Source organism: Phoca vitulina, unplaced genomic scaffold (genome assembly GCF_004348235.1).
Source record: "Phoca vitulina isolate PV1807 unplaced genomic scaffold, GSC_HSeal_1.0 scaffold12, whole genome shotgun sequence".
Lineage (NCBI taxonomy): Eukaryota > Metazoa > Chordata > Mammalia > Carnivora > Phocidae > Phoca > Phoca vitulina.
The window spans coordinates 45,955,970-45,974,902 of NW_022589715.1; the positions used below are offsets into that span (position 1 = coordinate 45,955,970).

Sequence of the window (18,933 nt, forward strand, 5' to 3'; positions counted from 1 at the left end):
CTCAGTGAGCAGAGCATGTGACTCTTGATCTCAGGGTTTGAATTAAAGCTTTACACTGGATGTGGAGCCTACATTAAAAAACAAAACAAAACAAAAAAACTCTCCCAACAAATAAAAGTCCAGAACCATACAGTTTCACAGGTGAATTCTACAAAACATTTAAAGAGTTAATACCTATTCTTCTCAAACTATTCCAAAAAGTAGAAGAGGAAGGAAAACTTCCAAATACATTCTATGAGGCCAGCATTACCCAGAAACCAAAACCAGATAAAGGCACTACAAAAAAGAGAACTAGAGGCCAGTATCTCTGATGAACATAGATGCAAAAAATGCTCAACAAAATACTAGCAAACAGAATGCAACAATACATTTAAAAAATTCATTCAAGACACCTGGGTGGCTCAGTTAAGCATCTGCCTTTGGCTCAGGTCATGAACCCAGGGTCCTGGGATCGAGTACCACATCAGGCTCCCTGCTCAGCAGGGAACCTGCTTCTCCCTCTGCCTGCCACTCACCCTGCTTGTGCTCGCTCTCTCTCTCTCTCTCTGGAAAATAAATAAATAAATAAAATCTTCAAAAAAAAATCATTCACCATGATCAAGTGGATTTATTCTTGGGATGCAAGAGTGGTTCAATATTTGCAAATCACTCAACATGATATATCACATCAATAAGAGAAAGGGTAGGAACCATGTGATCATTTGAATAGATGCATGATAAAATGTTTGACAAAGTACAACATCCATTCCATGATACAAACCCTCAACAAAGTAGGTTTAGAGGGAACATACCTCAACACAATAAAGGCCACATATGAAAAAACCCATAGCTAACATCATACTCAATGGTGAAAAACTGAGAGCTTTTCCCCTAAGGTCAGGAACAAGACAAGGATGTCCACTCTCACCACTTTTATTCCCTCACTAGAAGTCCCAGCCACAGCAAGTGGACAAGAAAAAGGAATAAAAGGCATCAAAATTGGTAAGGAAGAAATAAAACTTTCACTATTTGCAGATGGCATAATACTACATATAGAAAACCCTAAAGACCCCACCAAAAATAACTACTAGAACTGATAAATTAATTCAGTAAGGTTGCAGGATACAAAATCAATGTACATAAATCCATTGCATTTCTATGTACTAATAATAAAGCAGCAGAAAGAGAAATTAAGAAACCAATCCCATTTATAATTACACCAAAAATAATAAAATACTTAGAAATAAACCTAACCAAAGAGGTGAAAGACCCATACTTTAAAAACTATCAAGGAATGGGGGCACCTGGGTGGTTCAGTTGGTTAAGTGTCTGACCCTTGGTTTCAGCTCAGGTCATGATCTCAGGGTCATGAGACTGAGCTCCTTGTCAGACACCACTCAGCATAGAGTCTGCTCGAGATTCTCTATCTCCCTCTGCCCCTCCTGCTCATGCTTGCTCCCTCACTCTCTCTCCTTCTCTCTCAAATAAATAAGTAAATAAAACCTTTTTTTAAAAAAGCTATCAAACACTGATGAAAGAAATTCAAGATAACACAAATGGAAGGATATTCCATGTTCATGGATTGGAAGAACAAATATTGTTAAAATGTCCATACTACCCAAAGCAATCTACAGATTTAATGCAATCCCTATCAAAATACCAACATCATTTTTCACAGAACTACAATAAACAATCCTAAAATTTGTATATAACCACAAAAGACCCTGAATAGCCAAAGCAATCTTGAAAAAGAAAAACAAAGCTGGAGGTATCACAATTCCAGATTTCAAGTTATACTACAAAGCTATAGTAATCAAAACAGTATGGTACTAGCACAAAAATACACATAGATCTGTGGAACAGAATAGAAAGTCCAGAAATAAACCCATAATTATATAGTCAATCTTCGACAAAGGAGGCAAGAATATCCAATGAGAAAAAGACAGTCGCTTCAACAAATGGTATTGGGAAAATTGGACAGCTATATGCAAAAGAATGAAACTGGACCAATTTCTTACACCATACACAAAAATAACTCAAGATGGATTAAGAACCTAAATATGAGACCTGAAACCATAAAAATTCCAGAAGAGAGCACAAGCAGTAATTTCTCCGACATCAGCTGTAATAACATTTTTCTAGAAGTGTCTCCTCAGGCAAGGTAAACAAAAGCAAAAATAAACTATTGGGACTATACCTCAAAATAAAAAGCTTCTGCACAGCAAAGGAAACTATCAACAAAACTAAAAGACAGCCTACTGAATAGGAGAAGATATTTGCAAATGATATCCAGTAAAGGGTTAGTATCCAAAATATATAGAGAACTTATATAACTCAACACCAGAAAACCAAACAATCCAATTTAAAAATGGGCAGAAGACATGAACAGACATTTATTTCTCCAAAGAAGACATACAGATGGCCAACAGACATAGGAAATGATACTCAACATCACTTATCATCAGATAAATGCAAATCAAAACAATCAGATATCATCTCACACCTGTCAGAATGGCTAAAATAAAAAACACAAGAAATGGGACACCTGGCTGGCTCAGTCGGAAGAGTGTGGCTCTTGATCTCAGAGTTGTGAGTTTGAGCCCCACGTTCGGTGTGGAGATTACATAAAAATAAAGAGTACATTTATTGTGGTGAGCAGAGTAATGTACAGAATTATAGTACACCTGAAACTAATATAACACTGTATGTGAACTATACTGGAATTAAAATTAAAAAAAAAATAAAAGTTTGATAAGAAAGGACAAAGGAATGGTAGTTTGTTAGGGAGGTCAGTGGGAATTTTTAGAGGAGTTTGGGGGCATGTTTTAGGATGACGGAAAAGAGTTATGAAATTATGTTGTATCTACAGAAGTGTTTTATTTGTAGAGGACAAACTTTCCTCTACCCTCTTAGGTTCAGTTCCTGGGAGTATGTGAATTAAACTGACAGAAGGCAGATTAACAGAAGAAAAGGCACAATTTTTAGTAATACTATATCCACAGTAGTAGAAAATATTAATAAGGCCAAATCCTGAGAACATCAGTGTTTCAGAGTCAGTGGAAGAGGGAAACAATCATGGGAGACTAATGCCAGCTATGCCAAAGAAGAAAATCTGTAAACAACATACTGGGGTAGGACATGGGAGAGTCATCATGATAAGCTGTGGAGAGATCACATGATTAAACACTGGGGAAAAAGGGCCATTGTCAATTGGTAGGTCAGTGTTGTCTTCAGAAGAGATAGGACAGAAACTTGAGGGCATGGAGTTGAAGAACGTGTCCTTATCGATTTATTGCCTCTTACCTGCAAATTCACTCTTTTCGCCTGCTCTGTAAAAATGCACCTGAAGCTTTGTCAGTGGAGGGCGCAGGACAGACCGTGCAAGAAGAAAGGGCAGTTCGCTCCCCTTGCAACACCTGCTATTTCCCCAGTGCACAGCCCTCAGGGCTTCTCCAGCACACGGCTGCTCCTGCAGGGGACAGTAGTCAGCAGCTTCCCCGAGTACCTGCTCCTACACCCAAATTATAGAAGGCAGCTTTATGGAGGGCCTTTGGTGTCTGGGAGGACGCCTCCTCATGAACAGCTTTTCCCAGCACCCTACAGCAAGGGTCACAAGCTCATTCTGTAAAGGACCAGGATGAGTATTTTAGGTTGCGCCAGCCATGGGGTCTGACACTACTCAACTCTTCTCGCTGTAGCGCAAAACAGCCACACAATAAATGAGCGCAGCTGTGCTCCAACAGAACTTTGTTAATAGACACTGACATTTTTGTGTCATGTAACTTGCACATACCAGGGAACATTCTTTTCAAACATTTATTTTTTTTTTTTAAAGATTTTATTTATTTATTTGACAGAGAGAGAGATAGCTAGAGCAGGAACACAAGCAGGGGGAGTGGGAGAGGGAGAGGCAGGCTTCCCGCCGAGCAGGGAGCCCGATGTGGGACTCGATCCCAGGACCCCGGGATCATGACCTGAACCGAAGGCAGACGCTTAACGACTGAGCCACCCAGGTGCCCTCTTTTCAAACATTTAAAAGTGCAAAACCATTCTTACCTCCCAGACTATGTAAAAACAGGTGGTGGGCCAGGCTGTAGTTTGAGGACTCCTGTCCTAGCCAGCAGGTTTTCAGCTGAGCCCCTCCAGTGCAGCCTCACTGCCACTTCCCTGCTCTTCAGGGAGCCCCAGTGCCCTCCCACAAGGTCCGGATCTCAGCCCAGGGAGTGGGGTTTAGGAAAGTAGAGCTCTTCCTTGGGTGCTCTCTCAGCCCTAGGGGTCATGGCTGCTCCTTGTTATCTATTCCCATTCTCTTTACTTCCTACTAGCTGTATCAATTTCTATTGCTGCCTAACAAATTACCACAAAGTTAGCATCTGATGACCGTAAACCTTTACTATCTCAGTTCCCATCGGTCAGGAGCCTAGGCATTACGTAAGTGGATCCTTTTCTCAGGGTCTCGAGATTACAGTGATGTTGGCCAGGGCTGTGATCTCACCTGGAGCTGGGGTCCTTTTCCAAGTTCCCTCGTTGTTGGCAGAATTCAGTTCTTGAGGTTGTGGGACTGAGGCCCTCCCCTCAGCCAGCCTGGGGTTTGCTGGTAGGTGACCCTTCCCACAACATGGCAGTTTGCTTTAAGGCTAACAGGAGAACACATCTACAGTTTCTACTTCTTGTCTCCTACCTTTGGGCACTCTTTTGTAACTCCCTTTTAATTCAGTCGAGTTATTAGGGATCTTAATCACATCTACACCTAAAAATCTCCTGGCCTTTGCCATAAAGGGTAACTTCATCTTGGGAGTGGCAGTTCATCACATGCACAGGCCCTACCCACACTCTAGGGGAGGGGATTATATAGGGCATATTCATCAGAGATAAGAAATCTTGTGGGCCATCCTAGAATTCTGCCTACTACAGAAGGGATAAAAATTTTTGTTCAATCTAGCTTTTACATTTTCTTTAATGTTGTTCTTTTCAAAATGTTTTAAAGAATTTCCTATTGAAAGCAAAATACTTCAGGATACTTAACTTCATGTAAAATGTGTTTGTACTACAATCACTCATTACGTAAGAGGTTGAATGACTGGTGCTTTAATTCAACCAAGCACAGCATTCATGGTTTACAACATTCTCCATCAGTTCCGCCCCAAGGCTTAAGTGTTGGCCAAAGTGCTGATTTGTTTAAAACAGAAACTTAGATTCATTCAGAATAAAATTGTTTGATTTTCCTGTTAGAAGTTACATATTTTAGGTTATACATTTTCTATTAAATACACGTGATTATAAGTACTCATACAAAACTCTAATTTGTAGTTCGCATTCAGAGCATTTTTCACCCTGTTAACCTTATGTGTATACTATGAAATTTGATTCAATGATTCAAAGTTAGGAAATTCAGTTTTAAAATGTTTTATTTCACAGTTTGTAAAAAAAGTTCATATGTACAAGACTCAAAGTAAATAGGCAGCTTTCAATCACAAATGGATGAGACAGTCGTCATTCAAACTCTACTGTGGAAGCATACTTAAGGCACACACCTCAATGTTAGGCATAAAAAATTTTAACTATGCAGTCCAAGTTCTGGGTTTTATATCAGATCTGCAAAGATAGGACCCTGTGGTCAAATTTTAAGATTGGTAGAGTCAATTTGAAGCTGTTTATATATTGAGTACAGGTTTCACTATTACAAATAGGAGATGTTAACTAACAAAATAGTAGTCCTCAAAGATCTCTTTGTCCCATGCTCATACACTTGCAATCTGCTAATTTCCCTTCTTATAGTTACTCTTCAATTTATAGTCATTATGCATTGAGTTCCCTATGCATCTCACCCATCTCCTTTATCTGCAATAGAAGAAAAAGAGAAAAAAATTTTAAATAATTTTCCAACCTTTTGTTCATCCTGAAAATAGTTAAAAAAAAAAAAAAAAGAGGAAAGCAAGATGATTATCTCCCACATTTATGAGCCTTATTTGGAAAAAGAAAAAAATGTACTACAAGGAAGCACACACTGAATGCATGACCCAAACTGCTATTTGGAGGTAAGATGGCCAAAGTGATGGGGGAAGTAGCAGGTGAGCTAGATCTGTAAGAATGGATAAGGTCTTTATTAAATGTATGCCATTTTTACATCCAGTAAGAATCTTATTTTCTATCATCAATCTTTTAATTTTATAGATGAGGAAACTGAAGTTCAGAATTAGGTGACCTGTTCCAGATCACACAATTAGTTACGGGCAGAGCTGAGACAAGATGATGGAAACTACCAACGCTGGCAAACATTCTACTATGTGGCACACATGGGACCAGTACTTTATACACTCTACCTTGTTTAATCCTTATAACGGGTCTGTAATATTATCCCCAGTTTATAGATAAGCAAACATGGAGACTTAAAGAAGTTAAATAACTTGCCTACCCAGCTAACAAGTTGTCAAACCCACATCTATATTGCTCTTAACCATATAGTACATTGTCATTCCACCTTTCTGTTATGCTTCAGTTCAGGGAGAGTCTATCCCCTAGACCTGTGGTCACCAAACCAGGTAAGCCAGATAATCAACTATGGTATGGGAAAAAAATTTACAACTTTCTAGTTCTATTGGGTTGTTTTCAATATTCTTTTACATTTCTGTGTTTCTTGGTAAAATATTAGTAAAAAGTACATATACAATTACAAGTAAATACATAAATATGTAAAAATTGGTGGGTGTACTGAAAATGTTACTGAGAGGATTCAGGAACAAGTATGTTTCACATCTAATTCCAAGTGGCTGACACACTAACGATCTGACAGTTTGTTTCCACACTAATGTACATGACTAGTTAGCATGCAACTGACCCACTAGGACATAAACTAAGGTCCTTTTTAATGATGATTTCACTGGCATAGAGACAGTGAATCAGGTCTTCAGTCCCATGGAGTTTCTCTAACGTGAATCTATAGAGTATGCCTCTAAAAGACCCCACTAAAAGTTGACACTTCATCAAACAAAAATCTCAGGCTTCCTATCCCACTACTCTGAGACAGAACTCAGTATCAGCTGGCCTGCTGTGGATCTCATGCAAGAGAATGCATTTAAGGGACGCCTGGGGGGCTCAGCTGGTTAAGTGTCTGCTTTTGGTTCACGTCATGATATCAGGGTCCTGGGATCGAGCCCCGCGTCCTGTCTCCCCTCAGCGGGGAGTCTGCTTCTCCCTCTGCTCCTCCCCCTCCCCCTCCGCTGTTTGCTCTCTCAATAAATAAAATCTTTAAAAAAAAAAAAAAAGGAATGTAAGTAAGGGAGCATTGAAAGACAGACCCTAAGAACTACACTATAAAGGGGCTCCAGTATAATTGAGTCCCATCAGTGTCTTGGAAGGTACAGTGATTATCAGGAGTAAGAGATTAAAAAAGGGGCTTTTTATAAAGTAATCCATTTACCTCAGCCTTCTCATACTTTGCCATTCTGTTCTTTCTGGAAATAACCTGAATGGAAGAAAAATGATTACTATTTTAGAACTGCTATCGAAAGAAAAAGTTGATCCAAATTGACACATAAATGCTTTTAATAGACATAATTCCTATCTGAACAAATTTAACTTACAAATCTATCCACAGATGTTATTTCTTAAATTAAAATTTCCCTACTAAACTAAAAGAAAAAAAAAGCCTACACCTATCATGAGGTGCACTGAGTAATGTATAGAATTGCTGAATCACTATGTTGTACACCTGAAACTAATGTAACACTGAATATTATATTTAAAAAAAAAAAAAAATCAAAAAAACTTTCTAGACCTCCTCCCCTGCTAAACCAAAATCTTTTGGAACAACAACAAAAAGCCTAACACAACCAGTGAAACAAAAAAAGTTGCACTGAGAAAACCATGAATAATCTTTAATAACATCTAACAGCCTGGTACGCAGCCTTCCACATTTTGTTCCATCCTCATACAAATATACACAAAAACGTATGTGCGTGAGTTTTGGGAAAGGGGGGGCAGTCTAAAAAAATGGGATAATACAGGATCATTTCTCTCTTTGCACAGCCTGTATCCACATCACAGGAACCTTTCCAGATCAAAAACTATAGATTGTACTCATTCTTTTTAATAACTTTACTCCATACCATGGATATTCCACAATCCACTCATCCGTTCTCCTACAGACGTTTTCCAGATTTATCCTTACTAGCAACACCAGAATATATAACCTTGACCATGCTTCTTATGAACCTGTGCTTTTGTTTCTACAGAACAGTTTGATTTCTATGATTCTCTCATGCTTATTTCCCATCTGGATTTCTTCTGTAAATCATCTATCCATGCCTTTTGCTACTGTTTAATTTTCTCATCAATTTGTAAGAACTAATTACGTGTTATGCGTAACAACCTTTTTAGTTTTATGTATCATGGAGATTTTCCCCCAACCGAGAATTGACATTTTTCACTTTACAGTATCTTTGCCATACAAAATGTTTAATTTCAACTCAGTCAAATATATATCTTTTCATTCATGGATTCCAGATTTCTTGCCTTACTTGGTTCCCTTTACCACAAGGTTGTACAAATATTTCCTAAATTAATTTTGATATTTGTTCTAATTTTTTAACATTTTGGACTATAATCCATCTGGAATTTGGGTTTGAAAATGGGTGCACTGCTCCATAACGTGCCATTCACACAGGTGGGCAATATGGCCCACCGTGGTGGGGTGAAATAGGAATGCAACATTTTTTTTCTTCCAGATGGAGAGTCAAATATAATTCCATTGAACCAAAAATCTAAGTTCCCACATACCATCAAATATATTTCTGAATTCTGCTATATTGTTAAGATTTCTAATGCTGGAGCATCCTTACATCTAAAATAAACCCTGTCTGTTCAGGTAGTACCTTGTTCTGCTGAAGCACTGCTAAATCGATTTGCGAATCTTTTGTTTAGAGTTGCTCTTCATATTTACCACTTTCAATCCTTTCTATGCTAACGTTAATTGGGTTCTGTTGTTGCATTTCGTTGAATAGTTTGGGAGTTCAGGGATTTTGCACTGACGCTGGCAGGACTGGTAGACTGTTTGCAGCGAGAGAACTGATGGACATTTGTCGCCTGATGGCCACGTAACTGACCTGTGAGGGGCTTGGCTACGAGCTTTTCTCAGATTAGTATCCTTTCTTGCTTCAGAAAATGACTGTTTTATAAAAAAGGACCAGATGCAAGAGATTTGTTCACTATACCGAATTATAAAAAATGAAGCTTTTGTTTCATTAATATGTTCCAGAACGTAGCTCTCTCATGCTGTCGCCTTTTCTTGGAAGAGTATGCCCTCAAGGGAAAGTTGACTAGTTCTATACTCACCAGCACAACGATTCCAGCAATAACTGCTAGGGTCACAACCACAATGACAGCAATAATACCGGCTTGTAGACCCTGCATTGAAAATTCAGGTGGTTTTTCATCAACATAGTAAATTGCAGTTCGACCAGGATCCAGATCCAATTGTTCCCCATTTACTCTCAGGTCCATTCTACTGGAATGGAACAAGGATTCGTCTTTAACCTGTATTGAGAAGGATAAAAGCAATTTAAAATATTTAAGAAAACCCACCATGGGGATGCCTGGGTGGCTCAGTCAGTTAAGCATCTGCCTTCGGCTCAGGTCATGATCCCAGTGTCCTGGGATCGAGCCCCACATAGGGCTCGGAGGGGAATCGGCTTCTCCCTCTCCCTCTGCTTGTGCTCTGTCTCTCTCTCTCAAAATGAATAAATAAAATCTTAAAAAAAGAAAAAGAAAAAGAAAAAGAAAACCCACCATGGCCACACAGAATTACTTGTCAATTGTACTCTGAAAGAACCGCTGTCAAGGATCTTTGTGGTTTCAATGGTAACACTCTCATGCGCTCAAACTTTAAAAAAACTTTATTGTGGCAAATTTTCAAACATATATGAAAGTAGAAAGAATAGTATAATGAAGTCCCATTATCCCTATCATCCCGGATTCAACAATATAAATACATGGCCAACCTTCTTCAATCCATTCTTGGTTTCATCCTTCCTCCCTTCCCCCTCCCCCTGGGCCAGTTATTTTGAAGAAAATTCCAGGCTTCATCAGAAAATGGCTCACTAGAACATATTAAAGTTTATTTATTTACTTGTTGTTATTTTTTAAAGATTTTATTTATTTATTTGACAGAGAGAGAGAGAGAGAGACAGCGAGAGAGGGAACACAAGCAAGGGGGAGTGAGGGAGGGAGAAGCAGGCTTCCCGCTGGGCAGGGAGCCCGATGTGGGGCTCCATCCCAGGACCCTGGAATCATGACCTGAGCCGAAGGCAGATGCCCAATGGACTGAGCCACCCAGGCGCCCCTAAAGTTTATTTATTTATTTATTTTTTATTTATTTATTTTTTTAAAGATTTTTATTTATTTATTTGACAGAGACACAGCGAGAGAGGGGAACACAAGCAGGGGGAGCAGGAGAGGGAGAAGCAGGCTCCCCGCTGAGCAGGGAGCCCGATGTGGGGCTCGATCCCAGGACCCTGGGATCATGACCCGAGCTGAAGGCAGACGCTTAACGACTGAGCCACCCAGGCGCCCCCTATTTATTTTTTTGATAATATATTAAAGTAGAAACAAATTATTTTAATCACACTAGTTACACAGCATTTCTTACATAACTTCTTGTTCATGGACATTATAATGGGGAAGGCTATACACACACCCTAAGTAACTATCAAGGATGCAATAGGTAAGAATTATGAGAGAAAATATTCTAGGTAAAAGAACTTGAGAAAAAGGCATAAATATACAACAAACAGGTCAGAAAGGTGGGTGAGAAAGACGCATGGGAGGGATGAGGACAAAGTTAATGGCAGCACAAGAACCACGTGGAGAACAGAGGTGTGGTTGATGTGTAAGTGGAGAAAAAGATGATGAAAGATCTTAAATCCATTGAGGCATGACAGACATTACATTTCTAAACACAGGAATAAAATGAGGAAGATTATACTCACATCTTTTTCAAAATAGTAAGCCACGTCAGCTATGTCCACATCATTCTGAGTTTTCTGAGATGAATTTTGCATCAGATCAATAGTGATAAGATCATTTTCATACTGGGTGAAAAATAAAAAATACAAATTAATATCAATACAACCAAAATCATGTAAAAATATCATGGTTCAAAAATCAGAATATTCAGTTTTTGATTTTCTGTAATCTACATGTGTCAGTGTTCCTTTCCACTTGGTACAAATAATTTACAAATCTTTGGGAGGTTTTAAAATCTATCCAAGGGAAATAAGACAGCAATGCAACTAAAGGTAATGATGATGCACATTTTCTTTTCAAAAGGGTATTTTCTTCCCTTGAAAAAAAAATTTAAAACAAGGTATTAAAGTATCTTATTTGAGGGCGCCTAGGTGGCTCAGTCAGGTAAGCATCTGCCTTGGGCTCAGGTCATGATCCCAGGGTCCTGGGATGGAGCCCCCCACATCGGGCTCCCTGCTGAGCGGGGAGCCTACTTCTCCTTCTCTTCTGCCTGTCACTCCCCTTGCTTGTGCTGTCAAATAAATAAATAAAATCTTTTTTTTAAAAAAAATAAAGTATCTTATTAGAAAATAAAAACAAACATTTTAGTTGAGGGTGCCTGGCTGGCTCAGTCCCTAGAGCATACGACTCTTGACCTCAGGGTCGTGAGTTCAAGCCTCACATCGGTTGTAGAGCTTACTTTTATTTTTATTTATTTATTTATTTATTTATTTATTTTAAAGATTTTATTTATTTGTCAGAGAGAGAGAGAGAGAGGCAGGCAGAGGGAGAAGCAGACTCCCTGCTGAGCAAGGAGCCTGATGCAGGACTTGATCCCAGGACCCCGGGATCATGACCTGAGCCGAAGGCAGATGCTTAACCGACTGAGCCACCCAGACATCCCTGTAGAGCTTACTTTTAAAAAAACAAAAGAAAACACACACACAAAAAAGTATCTTATTTGGTTAGAACTACTTTTTAAAAATAAAATGCTAGGGGCACCTGGGTGGCTCAGTCAGATAAGCACCTGCCTTCAGCTCAGGTCATGATCTCAGGGTCGTGGGATGGAGCCCAACGTTGGGCTCCCCGCTTAGTGGGGAGTCTGCTTCTCCCTGTGTTCGCTGCACACTCTCTCTCTCTCTCTCAAATAAATAAATAAAATCTTAAAAAAAATAAAATGCTAAAGAAATGCAATCCAAAATGCAATACGCATTTACCATGTTCTGCTTTTAAGGAGCAAAAAAGTATACTCCCTCCTGTCCTTAAAAATGACATTAATTTTCTGCCTTAAAAAAGTTCTATCACATATTCAAGTATTTTTCAACCAGAGATACTACATTTTCCTTAAGGGTAAAACTGAGGTTTTCAAAGGCTATGGAAGGAAAACAACAACAAAATTCAAGGAAATTTGAATTATTAAGTGTCCAGGGTTTAAACTGTATTCAAATGCAGTTTAACCACTACCAAAGTCATACCCAAACCATTCTATCCCACTAACTTTCTGCTAGAGCTCATTTATTAAAAACAAAAATCTCACCAGAATATTTGTGATATATTTTGGATCCAGCTGATAACGAGTTGTGATTGTCTTCGTAAGTGCACTGTAAATAATTAAAAATCTGTGTTTAAAAAAAAAGTGTACTACACAACATTAAGCAGCACTATTTTTTTTTTTTTTAAGAAGCACTACTTTTTAACTAAGCAGGTAGTTCAAGCTCTAGAATTGTCATTAATCAAACTTGTTTTAAAAATGTTATGCCATTTTGCAACTATCATAATAATTGATTCATGCTAGAATCATCCATTGATGCTAAAACTGTTCAGTTCTAGTTTGATTAGAAACAGGATATTTATGAGGATCCCAATATCTGCCCACAGATTATATTTATCAATTACAAAGAGGTGGGGCACCTGAGTGGCTCAGTTGGCTAAACCTCTGCCTTCAGCTCAGGTCATGATCCCAGGGTCCTGGGATTGACCCCTGTGTTGGGCTCCCTGCTCAGCGGGGTGTCTGCTTCTCCCTCTGCCCCTCCCCCTGCTTGTGCACTCTTTCTTTCTCTCAAATAAATAAAATCTTTTTAAAAAATTAAAAAAAATTATTACAAAGAGGTAACCAGTAACTCTACATTACAAACCTGATAGATATCCCCTTAATCAGAGTTAACATCACTAATAAAGAGACAAGAAGACATGTGCTTCCTGATGTGAGGTACTGAGAAGGACATAGGATCACTTATGTAGTTTTTCTGTCAAAAATGCTTAACCTGGAGTGCCTGGGTGGCTCAGGTGGTTTAGCGACTGCCTTCAGCTCAGGTCATGATCCTGGAGTCCCAGGATCGAGTCCTGCATTGGGCTCCCCGCTCAGCAGGGAGTTTGCTTCTCCCTCTGACCCTACCCCCTCTCGTGTACTCTCTCTCTCTCAAATAAAATCTTAAAAAAAAAAAAATGCTTAACCTCGATTTAATTATGAGGAAACATCAGGTAAATCCAAATCTGAGGGACATTTTATGAAATAATTTGCCTATACTCTTGAAAAATATCAACATCATGAAGGACCAAGAAAGGCCAAGACAGTGTTCCATATTAAAAGAGACTAAAGCATCACAACAGCTAAATACAATACATGATCTTAGATTGGGTTCTGGGTGAAAGGGGAAAAAAAAATTACCATAAAGATCAACATTGGGCAAACTGGCACAATATGGTGTAACATTAAATTTCCTGAATTTAGTAACTGTAGAGTGGTTACACAACAAAGTGCCTTTTGGGGAGCCTGGCTGGCTCAGCTGGTAGAGCATGCGACTCTTATCTTGGGGTCATGAGTTCAAATCCCACATTGGGCATAGAGATTACAAGAAAGAGAATGAAAGAAATTAAAGAAAAAAAGAGAGTGCCTTTTATTCCTAGGAAAAGATAGACTGAAGTATTTAGGGGTAAGGGGCATGACATCTACAACTTGCTCTCAAATGGTTCTGGGAAAAAAATATCTATACATGATCAGGTAGATATATAAAGTACACACACATATAAAAAGAAAATGGGGCAAAATGTTCATTGGTGAATCTGAGTGAAGAGTATTACAGGAATCTACTATTCTTGCAACTCTACTTCAAAATAAGGTTAAAACATTATAGTATTTTATTTTTTCACAAATATAAAAAAGCATTAAGATTTGTTTTAGTTTTTCTAATGGCTTAGAATGAAGACCTAAGTATCAACTGTGCAAATATAATGCACTTAACAGTACGTACGTCCTCAAACTTTGCGTATCATAAGGTGTTTCTCTTGTTTTGTGCTTTAGTTCAATGATTATCCAGCTGTAAAGTAAAAAGACAGTATTTAATGATTGACTATAACAACTCAGCCTTTTACAGTATTTTCCTAATAAGCTAACAGCAAAAGTCCCAAGTGGAACTACAGTACAATCAACGGAAAAGGATTCATGCAATAGGTTTGCCCTTCATTTCTTCTTTGGCCCCCACACATTGCTCATAAAGCACTCTTCCAGAAGAAAACACCCTTTCGAACAGGTCAACCTCTGGCTTTGGGCCACAATACTCAAGGTCATGTAAAGCCAAGTCTTAGCTGGTCATGCTAGGCCACATTCAAGGGAAGAGACAAAAAGGCAGAGAGAAACAGAAAAGTGACCATGAGGCTCCAGAAGACCAAAGGAGAGAGTGCCTGCCTTGGTCTGGATGACTTTTCAGCTCTAGTGACTTTTAATAAAACCTCTTTTGCTTAAGCTAGCTTGAGTGTGTTTCTGTTCCTTTTTACTGTATAAATCTGAGACAACCATACTTTGGTTTTATTATTTTTATTTTTAATTAAATTCTAGTTAGTTAACATACAGTGCAATACTGGTTTCAGGAGTAACCATACCTCGTTTTAAAACACAATAAATGAGCAAATATATAAACAACTTAAATTTTTCATATACATTTAACACTAATCCAACTTTCAAATCTGATCAGTGTTAAGGAAAAACTGAAGAGGAAAACCATGTTTAGTATACTACCACAAGGAAAAATTTTTTAAATAAGAAAAACATATTGCTGGGGCGCCTGGGTGGCTCAGTTGGTTAAGCGACTGCCTTCGGCTCAGGTCATGATCCTGGAGTCCCGGGATCGAGTCCCACATTGGGCTCCCTGCTCAGCAGGGAGTCTGCTTCTCCCTCTGACCCTCCCCCCTCTCATGCTCTCTCTCTATCTCGTTTTCTCTCTCAAATAAATAAATAAAAATCTTTAAAAAAAAAAAAAAAAAAAGAAAAAGAAAAAGAAAAACATATTGCTAGTGAATTCATTAGATATCTCTGGAAGGTTCTATAACAAACTGGTGACCAGTTCTGTGGAGGTAAACTGGGTATGGGGGGGGTGAGATAAAATGGAAACTTTGCACTGTTTACATACCCTTTCCTCTCTTTTGAATTCTAAACCACCAAATCATATTACATATTCAAAAATAAATTTACTTAAATGAAACTGAAAAGCATGAAAACAAGAACATGGGCAGCCCAACTCACTAGGTCCTCACTCGTTCGGAGCAGGATATTTCATCGTCATTATCCTTATCTGTTCTTCGGACCCCTGCAGTGTTCACACACCAGCACGTGGTGGTGCCATTGCACTGCTTGGCTTTAAAGAGCCCCTTCTCATCACAGTCGGGATCGTAGAGCCCATCATTATTCTGGAAAGCCCCCTCAGGTCTCACTCTTCTCCCAGACTTTGAGCGGGTCATTTCTGCTTTCATCACCAAACATTTGGTTGCCACTGTAAAGAAAGCTTAATGTCACACTGAAAAATAACTGCAGTTTTATGCTTAAGGAAAAAAATTTTAATTTAACTCTCCCAGAGCCAAAGAGTATTGCAGACTTACGTGTTCCCACGTTCACTTTCTAAATTTTAAGAAGCTTCAGCTATGAGATAATTTTGACAAAACATGATTCAAATTTGAGCCCAAAAAACGCCTCCCGACTTGAGACACATCAATTAAAGAAGGCGAACTCAAAATACAACTTAAAGGCAATGAGGATAATTATACTCACGTTTTGAGCAAATGACAGAATTTTGTGCACCGAGTGAAGTACACTCGCAGTGACCATTTGTGTTCCAAGAGCAGTTTGTGGTCAGTTTGTAGTTTTCACAGACACATGCTAGATAAATCAAAAAAACAAAATCCCATTTTAAAATGTGAATCCGACTATGAACTCTGGTGTCTTAGCTAAATTATACTCTAACAATAATGCCTAAGTTACAGGGCCACAAAGCCTTAAAATGATTTATTTTTCAGCTGCAATTTGTTTTATTTTTCAGCTGTAATTTGAGTGGCTGATACTATGGTGAATAGTTTATATATTATACAGACATAGTCTAATTTGCATGCATTCCCATTTTGATTTTTTTAAGCCAATAATACAGCCCTCTAAACATCATATTCAGCTTTGCCTCCGTGATGATACTACTCCCAGTCTCAGATCCTTCCCTCCCTGGGTACTGCTAGACAAAACCTTGCTCTTTAGCTACTGACTCTTTTCCCGAAAAACAACAATTCCAATTCTAGGATCTGGAATAACTCGCATTTCCTCCCTCCTCCCAGCCCATTTTCTTAAAAAGAGATGCTTGCTTTTGAGCTTACTGGTAACACAGTCAACCCTTGGACAATTTTGTATCTTGGAAAAATTAATACTTTCACATGAACTTGGGGGCTGTTTTGTTTGTGGCCTTCCTAACCAAATTAAATTCTAGTACCCAACTTTGAAAGTGAGATTACACAGCTTATCCTGGATATTAATGCCAGTTTAATAGTTTTATCTTTGGGAACCTGGGTGGCTCACTTGGTTAAGCAACTGCCTTGGGCCGAGTCCTGGGATTGAGGCCCACACATCAGGCTCCCAGCTCAGGGGGGAGTCTGCTTCTCCCTCTCCCTCTGCCCCTCCGCCTGCTCCTCTCTCTCTCTCTCTCTCCCATGTGCACTCACTCTCTCTCAAATAAATAAATCTTTGAAAAAATAGTTATATCTTTGACTATCTCAAAAGCTTTTTTAACTTCAAATTGGCAAGCCCCTCTAATTCCTTTTAATTGTCCAGCTAAGAGAACCCAATCATTAACAAAAAACAGTGACAAAACAAAGAATTTTTGTATTGCTCCTTCATATCTCAAGTTGGCTTTAGTTATTCCCTGTTTAAGTTATAATTAATATGAACCACCTCTATAATCCGTCCAGCACTCAACTCAGTATTGGGATCACAAAAGGAGATAGTGGCTGTCCTCAAGGAGTTAAAGCCTTACGCAGTACTCTACTATACCGCGGCTCAAAAGCACCTTTCCGTGCCCAAGGAATGTGAAATTTAAAACAGACCAATCAGGTACAGATTTTTCTGAACCTATAGCAGCTATCATCACTTTAAAGCAATTTAAGATTAAGTACTTAGCCTTGGACTGGAGCTAGAAAAACAGGAGCTGATTAAACCGCCATTATTTTGAAAATGTAATGAATTTGGCCCATGCGCTGTTGGTGAAGGTTTCCTTTCCAGAAAGCTCTGGCCAACTGCCACTTTCTTACAAAAAATCAAGAGATGGCAGACAAGATGTTTATTCCAAACTAAGAAAACTGTAATCAAACCACATGCCCAATATATGGATAAGGGCGCGACCTTCCACACCAGAGATTGTTCCCTCACCACTTATATCGCGGTTTCCAAGACTAAAAGAAATGGAAAACTCTGGATGTTATGTGGGAGTAAAAACACATATACACACACAAGATATAAAACTGTGTTTCGGTTTAGGGCAATGTTTACAGCAATGTCTAAAAGAAAAGTATACTGGGATCAATAATGGGATTCTCTTGAAGTGTTGGGATTGTGGATTTGTTTTGTTTTTACTCTGTACAGGTATCGGTATTTCTGGGTTCCCTACAATAAACTTGGCATTACCTACACGATCCTTAAAAAAGGGGAAACACCCACACTCACACGCGAGGTCGTGAAGGCCCAGGAGGACTTGCTCCCGCACGCAGGTGCGTGGCGGCCCCGGCGGCCACCCTGCAGCCACCTGTCCCCGCCCGAGACCCACAGGTGCCCGGGGGGGGGGGGGACAGCGGTTGGTGGCTACTAGTTTCCGCCACGCTAGGACCCCAAGCGCGCGCCCGGCCGGAGGAGGTGGGTGCGCCCAGACGGCACGCGGCCACCGCGCCGCCCCAGGCCCTCCTGGCCCATTCCGAGGCCGAAAAGTCCCCGGACGTGGCCACTCCGTTCCCTGCCTGCCTCCCGCCGCTGCTCCGGGCCATTTTCCTGGAGAGCGGGGCAAAGCGGCGAAGTGAGGCGGCTCCCTCGCGCCTTCCCGCCGCCTCCTGCGCAGAGGGCCTGGGCTGCGGCAGCCCCTTCACCACCATCTCCGTCTCGGATGCCGAGGGACGCCCCCGCCCGGCCCAAGCCCACAGCTCTGCTCCTTACGTTTGTGAGCTACGGCCACCGCCAAGGTGGCCGCCGCGAACAGGAGCCCGAACGCGAGGACCTGGGGGCGCGCCATACTGCGCGCGCGTCGTCGAGAGGGGCGCGAGGCGGGCTGGGGGCTCGCGGGAAGGCGCGTGGAGGGAGCCGGGCGCCGGGAGCCCGCTGGCCGGCCGGGGACGCGAGGCCTGGGACGCGCGGGTCCGCGTCGGAAGGACGGCGGCGAGTGCTGCCGGGAGGACGGCGCGAGCTCGCCGAGGGACTGCGCACTCTGCGGGCGCGGCGGGGCGGAGCAGACCTGCCTGACCTGGCGGCCCCGCCTCCCGGGCCCTGCCCCAGGCTGCTCACCTCTGTCCGCAGGTCCCCGGCGGTGAGTCACCGCCTGGGGGCGGGCGCGAGGGAGCAAGCGCCCTTCCCCCACACCCGGCGCGGCCGTTGGGGCGCCACCCCCTCCCCAGGTGTTCGCTGGCGGTGCCCAACCCCGCGCGCCCAGCAGGTGCTTCTTC

At 40.7% G+C, this 18,933-nt stretch overlaps 1 protein-coding gene across 1 annotated transcript; it reads right to left on the reverse strand.

The window, feature by feature from the left end:
• Positions 1-5,382: 5,382 nt before the first annotated feature.
• EPCAM (epithelial cell adhesion molecule) lies at positions 5,383-18,596 on the reverse strand. Its single transcript, XM_032411199.1, has 9 exons — positions 18,431-18,596; positions 16,022-16,129; positions 15,500-15,746; positions 14,232-14,297; positions 12,518-12,581; positions 10,965-11,066; positions 9,313-9,513; positions 7,400-7,444; positions 5,383-5,820 (listed from the first exon to the last, which is right to left on the reverse strand). Exons 1-9 carry the CDS (start codon positions 18,504-18,506, stop codon positions 5,779-5,781), a joined length of 951 nt encoding a protein of 316 aa, XP_032267090.1. The 5' UTR covers positions 18,507-18,596; the 3' UTR covers positions 5,383-5,778.
• Between the last annotated feature and the right edge of the window lie 337 nt (positions 18,597-18,933).

Coding starts and splice junctions, on each gene's coding strand:
- EPCAM (XM_032411199.1), bottom strand. CDS start 18,506: ATGGCGCGCCCCCAGGTCCTCGCGTTCGGGCTCCTGTTCGCGGCGGCC. Junction 16,130..18,430: donor GGTGGCCGTAGCTCACAAAC/GTAAGGAGCAGA, acceptor TGATTTATCTAG/CATGTGTCTGTGAAAACTAC. Junction 9,514..10,964: donor CTTACTATTTTGAAAAAGAT/GTGAGTATAATC, acceptor TTCTCAATACAG/GTTAAAGACGAATCCTTGTT.